We start from the raw sequence: 11,632 nt of genomic DNA on the forward strand, positions 1-11,632 counted from the left end.
CCCAAAACAAATGACAAATCACCAAACAGAAAGAGAAATTAAGGCACCTAACTCTTCTTGAAGACAACGGGAACTAAGCAGACACCCAACTTTTATTGTGAATCTGGATCTAAAGCCCTGATCTGCAAATGCTTCCAGATGCAAGTAAGTCTATGGAAGTGAATAGTCTTGTTCACATTTGTAGGTGTTTGCAAGGTAAGGGCCTAATTCTGCATGTTGTTTAAGTCCAAAGTCCCTTACCTAAGACCAATAGAGATCTAGGTCTCATCAACCAGCCTCAAGGTTATATTGTTAAATTCTGTGAGAACTAGACTTCATTTTGAATTGTAATTAACTTTGTCTAACCTCATAAATTTCTTTCAGCCCAAGAGTTAAATATGTAATGTCAAATTCACTTACCGAGCTCTAGCTATCTACAAGTTCTTGATCAGTGCTCTGACAATTTTCTAAGCTCCCTCTACTGCCAGTGGAGAAGAGGAGCACCTTTGGAGCATTACTCAGCTCTGCGAGGCCCTCCCATAGTCCATCTGTCAATGCTAGACATGAGCCAGCAACCTCCAGCAGCAGGGCACGAACACAGCTGTGCTCCTCTAACTAGGCTTTTGGCAAGTTATCACAAAGGGTTTGTGCAGCATCTTTAGCCCTTCCTAAACATTTACATTGATAAATAACCATCTCTTTTTCTGTTACTTCAATAATACAACATGTGTGCATGAAAAGAATTCTGAATTTCATGAAAACTATTTAGCTCCAACAATCTTTTGACAGGGAAAATTATTACTAAAGGTTTTGCTTTCAAAGCGTTCTGATATATTCTAGTTATTCTAACTGATTACTAATGATTAATATTTCAAGAAACATTTTATTATTTTTTTTTCTGAGTAAACAGACATTGTTTTCTTCCTAAAAGAAACTAAATGCTGAAATAAAATGGTTTGTGCACACGGGTTTATTACTTACCATACCAAATCAAGACCGCTTTAAAAATGAAACTCCTTTCAAGGGAATGAATGAAGATAATGTGGCCTTCTAAAATACTTTAATTCAAATTACAGAAGTAGACTTTTTATCAGTATTAATCTATCTATTTCAGTTTAAAGAAAGGAAAACCCATTCTTTTAAGGTTTTATTCTTGTAACTACTTTTTGTTCTATTTTTAGATCACCACTCCTTATAGATCATTATCCCAAAATTATCTTTCCGAAAGACCTGTTCTCAGCATGACACCAAGATGTAACTGAACAGTTCAATTATTAATGGCAATGCAAAATGTATGCACTGTATTAGAAGATACAGATCCCTCTTCTCTGGGCATTTCATTCTACAGAGAACAAGAACTAAGGGTACCTTGCAGCACGTGTTGGCACTGGTGGAGCCACATACCTAAGCAGGAGCCTACCTCTTTTCTTTCTTCACCTTGCACCCTTTGCCTCCTCTGGCTGGCCGTGGGAGGCTAAATAAGGCAGAGAGACGATTTGCTGCCCTTACTCTTTTTTTTTTTCCCCCTAAAATTCTGCCAATTCATCTCAAAAAATTTTTTTACTCCAGAGGTTTCCACTCTTTTGGGTATGACTGATTGCTTCTGAGACTGGGAAGGGCCATGGGTGCAAGGCCCAGAAAGGCCACACTTCCCCAGAGGCCAACAAGGCACTACAGTATTAAAGAGATGCAACACGAGCCTTGTGTCCAGTGCAGGTACATGTTCTGGAATACATGTTCCCAAGGTAAAAACAAGACTAAGGACTTTGGAAGGGGAACTTGTACTGCAGGACAGACACCAAGACTGTGTAAGAGGATGTAGAAGTTGGGCAGACTCTAGGGAGAAGCTTCCACGTACCCATCAGCAGCATTTTCCCTGCACTGGATCCAGCAGAATTCCTGGCACATGGACACAAGAGCAGAGTGACTCTACCATCAAAGCAGTGAATCTCTAAAAGGCCGTTTAAAACTATCCCATGCCTGTTGTCCAGTCACTTGTCAAGCACATCCTCCACCATAGTACTGTGAGATCAGCACACAGCTGTGCAGTGTAAACTTGACCCCCCTGTGCCACCTAAAACCTCCTCCTCAGGGCAATTCAGAAAAACGGAGTTTACCTCCCTATTTAATCCCACTCTAGAACCAAATCAAAACAAATGAGCTTCTCCCTCCTGTGAAATTCAAGAAAACTGAATTTTCTTTGTTTTTCTTTGTAATCAATACGAACTTCCTGTATCCAGCTGATAATAATTTATTTAGTTGTACCCAACATCCTAGAGTAGGATCCTTTACTCACAATGATGCCTGGGTAGTAGCCTCCCACGGTAACATTTTCTGTTCTCGTTGTAGCTGCCAGCCCTATGGTCAGTATGAAAACAGACACCACCAGCAGAGAGACTGTGAACCAAAGTGAAGTCTTCTTCCTTTTTGCAAACTGCCCTGTAGAAAGTGGGGGAAAAGAAGTTTTTAATTGCAAACATGACAGAGCAAATAATGGACCGTTTGTTGACTTCTGCTGTGGTTAACCCACTGTTGTTCTCCTGCTAAGGAAAACTGCTGGCAGGCAACAGGCAGACCGAAGAAACATAAGGAGTTAGCTGGAGCTCTACATAGCTTAATGCACACGCATCAGGTGCACGTACGAGATGAGTTTTTATTAAGCTGAACCAAATGTCAGTGACAATGATAATTATGCCTTATCTGCAGTAACATTTATAATTAAGTTGTTGCTCACATCCGTAAGTCAAATCCTGCAGGCCTCGAACAATGCTTACCTTTGTGAAGTTCCAGTTTAACTCTATGTGGACAGAACGTATGAATTTATATTTTAAACGAGATTAGCATAAGCTCTGCGTGCTATCATGAAAATGAATGTGCTGTTCACATTTACTAGGGTAAGCAAACCAATCTATATCTCTGAAACAAAGCTGTAATATCAGGTAATGACATAAGGGCCTGCCTTTTTACATAATAGCTGCTCGATGAAATACATTCAGTGTCACTGGGGGTTGGATTCAGGTGCCCAGAAGTGAAAAACAGCAGGCTCATTTACTGCTTTCAGCCTCCTTCAAGCCACTTAACCTTGCTATCGTGGTGGTATATCTGAGCTGCAACCAGAGTGCTAACATCAGAGCACCTGCCCACAGCACAGACTTAGTAAGACTTATTGAAAACCAGCCATCAGTACGTGACCCTGGCTAACAAAAGGCACCCAAATGAATCAGAGAGCCCACGGTCCTGCTTTCGGGCCCTTCCGCAGCACCAAACCGATTTCTCTCCCCCCTGCAGCCTCTCGACGCAGCCTGCACACTCGGGACGCGTCTCGGGGTGAGGTGGAGGCTGCGGCGTTGCACTGAATGTTGGAGGCAACGGCACTAGCCAGGGAGGGGCAGGTGTGAGAGAGGAGGCGTTCTTGTTGGTATTGGACTCCAGGGGTGAGACTTGACGGATCTGCTGTAGGCAAAAGCAGGGCAAACGAAGGAAGTCCAACGGCAAGCAGAGGCCATTTGCAATGAGTCATTTTAGTTACGTGGCCAATTTAAAGGCAGGTAACTCAGTTAAGTGCTGACAGTTCAAAAGCCAAGCTAGATTAGGGATGCTGGCAAACCAAGTCAAATAATTCCAGTGAATAAATAAATGCCTCTATAATCAAAATCTGTACGTTTGCTGGCATCTCTCCAGTGGCGCTAACAGACAAAATGAGTCCAGCTTTTTAGTATGAAATGCAGGCAACTTTACTGAAGTCTATTGCGCTTACATGCATCTCTTTCACTGCATGTACGAAGCCTTCCTGCTGAAGATCAAGAAATAATTCATAGGACTCTCCAATAACTCTCTGCACTCTCCCCTCCAGCCTGTGTCCCAGCTGTTTGCCTCTGGTGATTCCCCATTAATCCACGAAGGGTCAGAGAGGACACGGAAACGGAGAGGCTCTTCATTATCAATCAGCTCTTCACCACGTGCATGGGGTTAAATGAAGCCAGTTCAGTTTCAGTGCCGCCAGTTCAGGAGAGGAAAGCAGACTTACAACTTCACAAGTCAGTTACCATTCCCACAAAGATATATCTATTGGATTTTTTAAAAATATTTGAAGTGATCATGTTCTTACATGCCTTCTAGTCTTTGAGTTCTTACAGCTCAGGCTTTTTAAGATGTTCTGACATTACTGAGACAGCAAACTGCTCTCTGATCCACCTCAAAGATGCAGCTCCCAGGCATCCAGCTCCAGGAGCTAGGTGTTACAAAATGCATGGAAATGCAGCACACTGCACACCAAACAGAAGAATACCAGTAACCCCCCCCAAGTCTCAGGAAAAAAATAAAATAAAAAAAAATAAAAAGAAATGCAGTCCTTCAATCAGCATATGGATTAAGCTACTGAATTTCAGATTCCCAGACAATACCCAAACTAGTTGTTTGTTTTAGCTCATAGTTACACTGCTGTTGTAGTCATTTGCCCAGCCTACTCTGCAACCTGACAGCCTACTATAAGAGACACATGAAATACAGTGTGGCCCTACAGATTTAGGAAACTGATGCTTGGCTATGCTTACCATATTTACGAAATACATGAAAAGTCACTGATGTTGAAAAAAGGAATAGGGAGAAGTAAACAAAGAAGTATCTTTATTCTGAATATGTCTGGAGGTTGCTGTGTCTCTGTGAAGCCTTGTCCAAGCATGCACTGGTTTTATATGATGGAGCCATACGACCCAGGGCAGCTACCGCTTTAGTAGCAGCAGCTGTTGCATAAACCAGCCAAGCCTTCCCATAGCAGGGAAATTTCTGTTGACCACTCCATTTGCATTGCAGAAATGTTTTTCAGTGCAAAACCAAAAGGAGCATGACTGAGGGCAAGACCAAAATTCACAATCGGGAATCTTTATCCCAGAGCAACCTTCCACAGCCATGAAAATCAGGCCGGGAGAACTGGTGAAGCTTCATAACCATGCTGCCTTTTCAGAATTACTGGATACTTGAAAGAGCTGCTGCGGAAAAATGGATGTTCAAAATGTACCTTTGTGTGCTGTTTACAGGCAGTGCAGCTCGCAGACCATATGCCAGCTCAAAACCATGTAAGTGGATGAAAATGAAGGGAGGGTCTGACAGTCGGTAAAAAAGTGTAAGGCCCACATGTAGTTTCAGCATGAGAAATTCATTTACCTGTGGTTGCACTTGTGAGAATTGCACTCAGAAATTTAAGTCTCCCCAAAAGGAATCCCCATTGCATTGTCATATTAAAACAAGTGCCAGGTGTCCTCAGGTCTCAGAGACACAAGAAATTTAGGTTTGCTCAGTGTTTCACAGAACACCAATTGTTCTCCAAATTCCCAGTGCTTTGATGGCTATGAAGTACAGCTTGCTTTGTTACAGGGCATGAAAACATCAACACTCAGCCAAAGGAAAGCTCTGCAGTGTCCCCAGTGGTTTTACTAGTGCGGTATCCCCAGAAGCTACCGAGGAGATGGCTCTCCAAGATATTGGCTTCACAGTTTAGGTCAGCTTAAGTGTCCATCTTTGGTCACCCACCCATCTTGTCTCCTCCTAGCAGTACTGAGCCTGACAACTGATTTGTAAAGGGCTATTTTAAGCCCTAATAACTGAATTACTCCAGTTTACAGCTCAGATCTATCAACACTGATGCAACAGGGAGGAGAGTGAACCCCGTCCTATAAATAGAGCATTTCTGTAAACAAGTGCTTGAAAAGCAAAGGAAAGCTGGGAGAACTAGTCAGGACCAGAGTCACCAACATGAAGTGCAGGTGAAAGGCATTATCTGCTGCAGTAAAGAAAGCAGAGAGCAGCACAGACAGAGCTGAGCCAGCTTTAATCCATACAGCCCGAGTAGAAAACCTACAGCTATAAAATATTATTAGAAACCTAAATCTTTACTCAAGGGGTAAGCCACTCTGTTATTTCCACTTGCCATGTCCTTACAGAGACTGAAAGAAAACAAACGTGGGCCAACCCTGAGCGGATGAACTAGTGGCAGCAGACACAAATCAAGCTGACGTACTCAGCGCCTTCTTTGCCTGTGCTCACCAGCAAGAGAGATGATTCAAGGAGGAGAATGACCAGCAGTGGATAAGGATTGAATTAGGGATTCCTTGAGAAAGCTCAGTTCATTCAAGTCCACCTGACTTACTGCATCCGTGGATGCCACCAGAACTGGCTGATGCCCTTGCTGCTCCCTATCATCTTTGAAAAGTCACGGAGATCAGGGAATCCCCAGTAAGTAAAGAAAGGCAAACACTCTGCCTGTCTCCAGAAAGAGTCAAAAAATGATTCAGGGAATTACAGGCCAATCAGTCTCACTTGGCTTCCTGGAGACTGGAATGAAAAATTACAGAGCAGATCCTCTTGGAAGACATTTCTGGGCACGTAAGCAAAAGGAAATTGGCAATAGTCAACAAGGATTTACCAAAAGTGATTATGCCTGACCAACCTGACTGCTTCCTATGACAAAATGTCTGTATTTGTGGAGCAGTGGGTATCATCTACGTCACATCTGGCACAGATTTTAACATTGCATCCTACACTATTTTCAACACCAAGTTGGGATGTCATGGTCTGGATGGGTAGACAAGCAAATGTTTAAAAAATTGGCTGGATGGTTGGCTTCAGAGGCAGTGGTTAATGTATCGTGTTCTACCTGGAGCCGGTAACAGGTGGAGTACCACAGGGGTCTGTCTTGGGACCTGTCCCTTTTACTGTATTCTTTAATGACCTGGAGAAAGTGATAAGAGTGCATGCTCTTCAAGCTGGCAGACAACAACAAACTTGGTGACCAGTCAGTACTCCTGAAGGGCAGGGCTGCCATTCAGAGGGATCTACAGTGGCTGGAAAAATGGGCCAGCAAAAACCTTGCAGAATCCAACAGACAGATGCAAAGTCCTGAGCAAAACAACAACCACTGCCTTGCAACAGTACTGGCTGGGGACTGCTGGGCTGGGGAGCAGCTCTGCTGAAAAGCACCTGGGGGTGCTGGCAGACAATGAGCTGAACACGAGCCAGCGGTGTGCCCTGGAAACAAAGGTTAACAGAAGACTGCGTTAACAGGAGCATCACCAGGAGATCAGAGAGGTATCTATGACCCTTTCTTTATTCAGCACTTGCTAGATCACATGTAACATCACAGCCAGTTTGGGGCCCTCAGTAGAGGAAAAACATCAGTTAACTGCAGCAAGTTCAACAGAAGACCCCAAAGAAGGTCACGGGGCTGGAGAACTCACTGTGTAAGAACCTGACAGAACAGGTCTTGTTCAGCCTGGAGAAGAGATGTCTTTTGGCAGGGCTAGTAGCAATCTTTCAGTGCCTACAAGGTGGTCATCAAGAGGACAGATTCGAGCTTTTCCTAGTGGCTTACTGCAGCAAGACAAAAGATGGTGGACACAAACTGAAACATAAGAAGTGTTTCAGATTGGATATAAGGCAAAAAATAATTAACATTAGGACAGTCAAACATTGGAAGAGCTTGCCCCAAAAGATTGTGCTGTCTCCATCATTGGAAGTTTTCTAGATCCAACCAGAAAAATCCCTGAGCAACCTGGTCTGACCTCACAGCTGACCCTGCTTTCAGCAGGAGGTTGGACTAGCAACCTCCCAAGGTAGCTTCCCACCTGAGTTATTCTATCATTCTGTGATTTGACAATAGTCAAGAGAGATCAGTTTTAACATCTACAGTGTTACAGAACCGCAGCTATAATGCAGACATACCGTAAAGGGATGCAGGAATACAAACCTTCTGAAAGTCAGTGGGACAGACACTCCTCAGCCAAGCATTTTTGAAACCACTGAATACAGGCTTTTATGAGAAGTGCCTGAGGAGCAAAGCTTCTGCATTTTCAAAGTAACACCTGTACTGGCAAAGGCTAATCAGATTGAATGGAGATAAAGCATACGTCCAAGCTGCCTTCCAAAGTTTTGATTATCAATGATACGCAAAAAAAGAAACACATGAGTTTGATTCCAGATTGGGTTTGCTGGAAAATGTCTTAGGAAGAGGCACGATCTCATTTGTAATTGGAGTAAATCGGATACAGACTTACTGAGATAAAACAGAAAAGGATGCCCTTATTTATAAGGTAATTTTTTTTGGACTGAACTACATTTTAACTTTGAAATGTACAACTCTTAGAAAGCACAATCGATTTATGGATGCGATACCCTTCAATCCTCACATTCTTTGATCTTTTACCAGCTGCATCTCACACTGGATGCAAATATCCAATCATACCTTCCATTTTATATTGCACTTTGGAAGCTCTCATAACTACCTGCAGGTAGCCACAAACTCCACGCTTAGCAGAGATGACTTACCGGGGTAGAGGGAGCCCCCTTCGGCAGCAGAGACTTGCACATGCAAGTCCCTGTTTTCAAGGACTGCCACATGCTAAGAGTAGATGGGTAGAAACTGGGTTCTAAATTGGTTTCCACTCTGCCTGTCTGGGTTTCCTTAGTCACATCAACAGAAATCGTTGGTGTCCTTATCAAAATATGTACAATTATAAGTCACAAGCTTATTGGGAAGCCAAAGTAATTTTTGTAAAGCAGCACAGTATCTTCGGATGAAAAGGGCTACAGATGCCAATGGTTCCTACTATTATCACCCTTCTGCTATTTCGGTCATGTTGGCTCCCAAGATTTTTCGAATCTTTGTTTACTGCTGTTTGTAGCAGTTGCCAAGCAGTTTTTTGGACCTGCTTTTACTGTACCTACCCATAGGCCTGTGCAGCCAAAAAGCAATGCCAGACTGTTTCCCCAGGAACACTGTCCATAGCACAGACAGAGGGTCTGATTCAGCCCTCTTCCCCGACAATCTCTGTGCCGAGTGTTGGAACAAAGGCCAACCACATAAAAGGAAAGTCATTTAGGAGCAGAGGAAATGTTGCTATCAGTAATTCTAGGTTGATTTTTCCTCCAGTGCTGATGTTTCTGTAGTGCAGGAAACAGTTACCGAAGGCTAGTGACCTTCCAAGTTTTTAATAATTAAGTGACTCTCAGAATAAATTTGACATTTATCCCCTCTAACTTCTTTAACAATGATTCAGTGTGAGCATATGCTCTTAGTCTGAACCTCACTCCAATTTATTAATGCTTCAAATTCATAATTCAGCTTACCAAAAATCAAGCGTGTGGAAAGAAATCTCATCATATCCGCATTAACATTAGCTTGTGGCCAGGGTCAACAGAGGGCGTGAACATGTTATTATTACCTCTTCCTCCAGAGCAAAAAGAAAAAGTGCCTGCTGAAGATCAAGCTCCACTGGCCACACAGCAGCAAAAGACTCAGCAGAACTTCTCCGTTCATCAGTTGCAGAAAATAAAATTGTATTTACAATACCCTGCTCACAATGGCCAGAGAGGTAAATTCAATTTGCAGGAAGACTGTGGAAAATGGATGATTTTGTGGGGAGGGCATAGATCAGATTTCTGGTAGAATGCAAAGTGGTAGATCCTTTGATGAACAGTAGACTCTGGATCTGAATGAAGAAAAGGATGAGTTTAAAAGGAGAACGAATGAATTTACAATGAAATGTGTCCATAGCATGGAATCTGTGCAATGGTCAAGGGAGAGAAAAACAGAGTGAAACGGCATATCTAGACTCTGGAAAACTTGCATATGATCTGGAATTTAACTCTAAAAAGGCTTAGTTAAAACTAAAGCGACTATATTTTGCTAACTTCACAACTCCTTTTAAAAATCCATCTCCAGACATCATAAAATCTATAAAAATGTGTGGAACGATTTTTGGCAAGGAAGGAAACACTGCAGGATGCAGCAATTTGCTGGGACCACAATCACATTGGCTGGATATTAGCGCCACACAATTTCATACCTTCCTCTTTGATCCAGTTAAGGTGATCTAAATGGAAACACTTATTTGAAATAATGCTCCAGCCAAGTGTGTATTAGCATCCTAATACGAGAAAAGATAAGGGAGGAAAGTTTTGCAGCAGGAGAAAAGGTATATTTTCATTACCTAATGAAAAAATTGTGATAGTCTGTTTCAGACAGAGTGGCACTAACCATACATAACAAGATAATTTAAGCAGAAAGTCACCAAAGACAGAGGAGTACAGTATCAAAGCAGCAATGCCAATTCCGTATCCGCTGCTTTGATACTGTCAAGCAAATATTTAAGGCAAGGTCTTTGGAGCTAAATTAATAATTTTTAATTACTGCAGCGTTCATTTCAGCACCATCTCTCTTCCCGGCTATGCTTTTCATCGTGTATTTTCAAAAATGGTTTGTGCCAGTGAATTAATCCTACATTGCCTCCCAAAACTAAATGCGATGGACTGAGATGCTTCAAAGGGATATTCACACCCGCTATTGGCAATCGCCTTCCCTTTTCTGATTAAATGCTTGACTTGTCCAGAGTGCTGAACTAATTAAACCCGATGCAACAGCATTCATTCCGAGCCACGAGACAGCAGCTCGCATTAGGTCTGCCTCTTATCTTTATTACGAATTTGTGAGGAAGAACCCGTCAGTGCGTTATATATTCAAAAATCCTTGAGAAACACTGCTGTGCTCTTTTACAATTGTATCATGAAGAGAAAAAAAAACGCACTACACTGTGCTTTGACACTATGTAGTATGGCTACGGTAAGTGATACCGTGCTGTACCGATACGGCTTCCTTGCTTTGGCAGCAAGTGTTTCGCTAACAAATAATTTAACGGGCAGCTAATCGCGAGTTTATAGAGAGCTTACGGATTTCCGCTGTCTGCCCGAAGACATTTTTTAAGTTACGGCACATCTTCCGCTGTCACCTTTTCAACGCCGATGCCATTTTTTTTTTTTTTAAGGTAAACCTGAGCTCCGACAGACTTTCCAGCCGGCTGTTCGGCGGGGCTGCGCTAGCTGCACCCCAGCACCGAACCGCTGCGCCCTCCGCCGGGGCCCTGCCCCTCGCTCGTCCCCACCTGCCCCAGCACAGCACCCCCGGCGCTTCCACCCGGGACCGACGGACGGGCGGCTTCCCACCAACCGGGCGCGCAGCGGTAACGTACCAGCGACTTACTACGGGCAGCGGGACGCTGGAAAGGAAAAATCAACGCTCGTGAGTAACGCCTCGCCGGGCGCCAGCCGCGCGGCACGAAGCCGGCTGGGGTCCTGCCTCCCGCGCCCCCCCCCTCCCCTCACAGAGCCCAAATCCCCTCGGGGCTCGGCCCCTTCTCCACGCGGGGAGGCTCCCGGGCTGCCCGCCGCCCCCCGGGGGCCGCCTTCGCCCCGCCTCAGCCCGCGTCCCGCGGGGGGCTCACCTGTGGGGTCCAGCAGGGCCAGCGGGCCCGGCACGGCCGGGGCGCCCGGCGGCGCCATCACCCAGCCCCGGCGGGCGCCGCCGCTCCGCTCCCGCCGCCGCTGCCCGCGGAGGGGTGCGGGAGGGACCGGGAGCGGGACCGCCCCGGGGGGGAGCCCGGCGGGGGGCGAGGGCGGGGCGAGCGGCGCCGCCGGCGGTGGCTTCGCCGAGGGGGGCCCTGAGGGGGAGCCGGGGCCGCCCGCCGGCCCCCGGTGCTTCGGGGGGTCCTCGGAGGGGCCCCGTGGACGGGGTGGCTGCGTGGGGCGGCTGGGGCGGCAGTCCCTCGGCTGCTGCACCTCGTCTGCATCGAATCCGTTTAGGTTTAGATCTCTTGAGGTCATCTGG

The 11,632-nt window shown here is 45.1% G+C and overlaps 1 protein-coding gene across 3 annotated transcripts in view; it reads right to left on the reverse strand.

Moving 5' to 3' along the window:
* TMEM255B (transmembrane protein 255B) overlaps positions 1–11,381 on the reverse strand; it is a 71,849-nt gene extending 60,468 nt beyond the window's left edge. For all 3 annotated transcript variants that reach the window (XM_083801812.1, XM_083801811.1, XM_083801813.1), the window contains exons 1-2: positions 11,250–11,381; positions 2,276–2,418 (exon numbers count right to left, since the gene is read on the reverse strand). In XM_083801812.1, the coding sequence (XP_083657938.1) occupies positions 2,276–2,418; positions 11,250–11,307 (201 nt within the window). In that variant the 5' untranslated portion in view covers positions 11,308–11,381. The remainder of the gene's footprint in view (positions 1–2,275; positions 2,419–11,249) is intronic.
* Positions 11,382–11,632: the final 251 nt, after the last annotated feature.

The sequence above is a fragment of the Anser anser genome (genome assembly GCF_964211835.1).
Source record: "Anser anser genome assembly, chromosome: 1".
Taxonomy (NCBI): Eukaryota; Metazoa; Chordata; class Aves; order Anseriformes; family Anatidae; genus Anser; species Anser anser.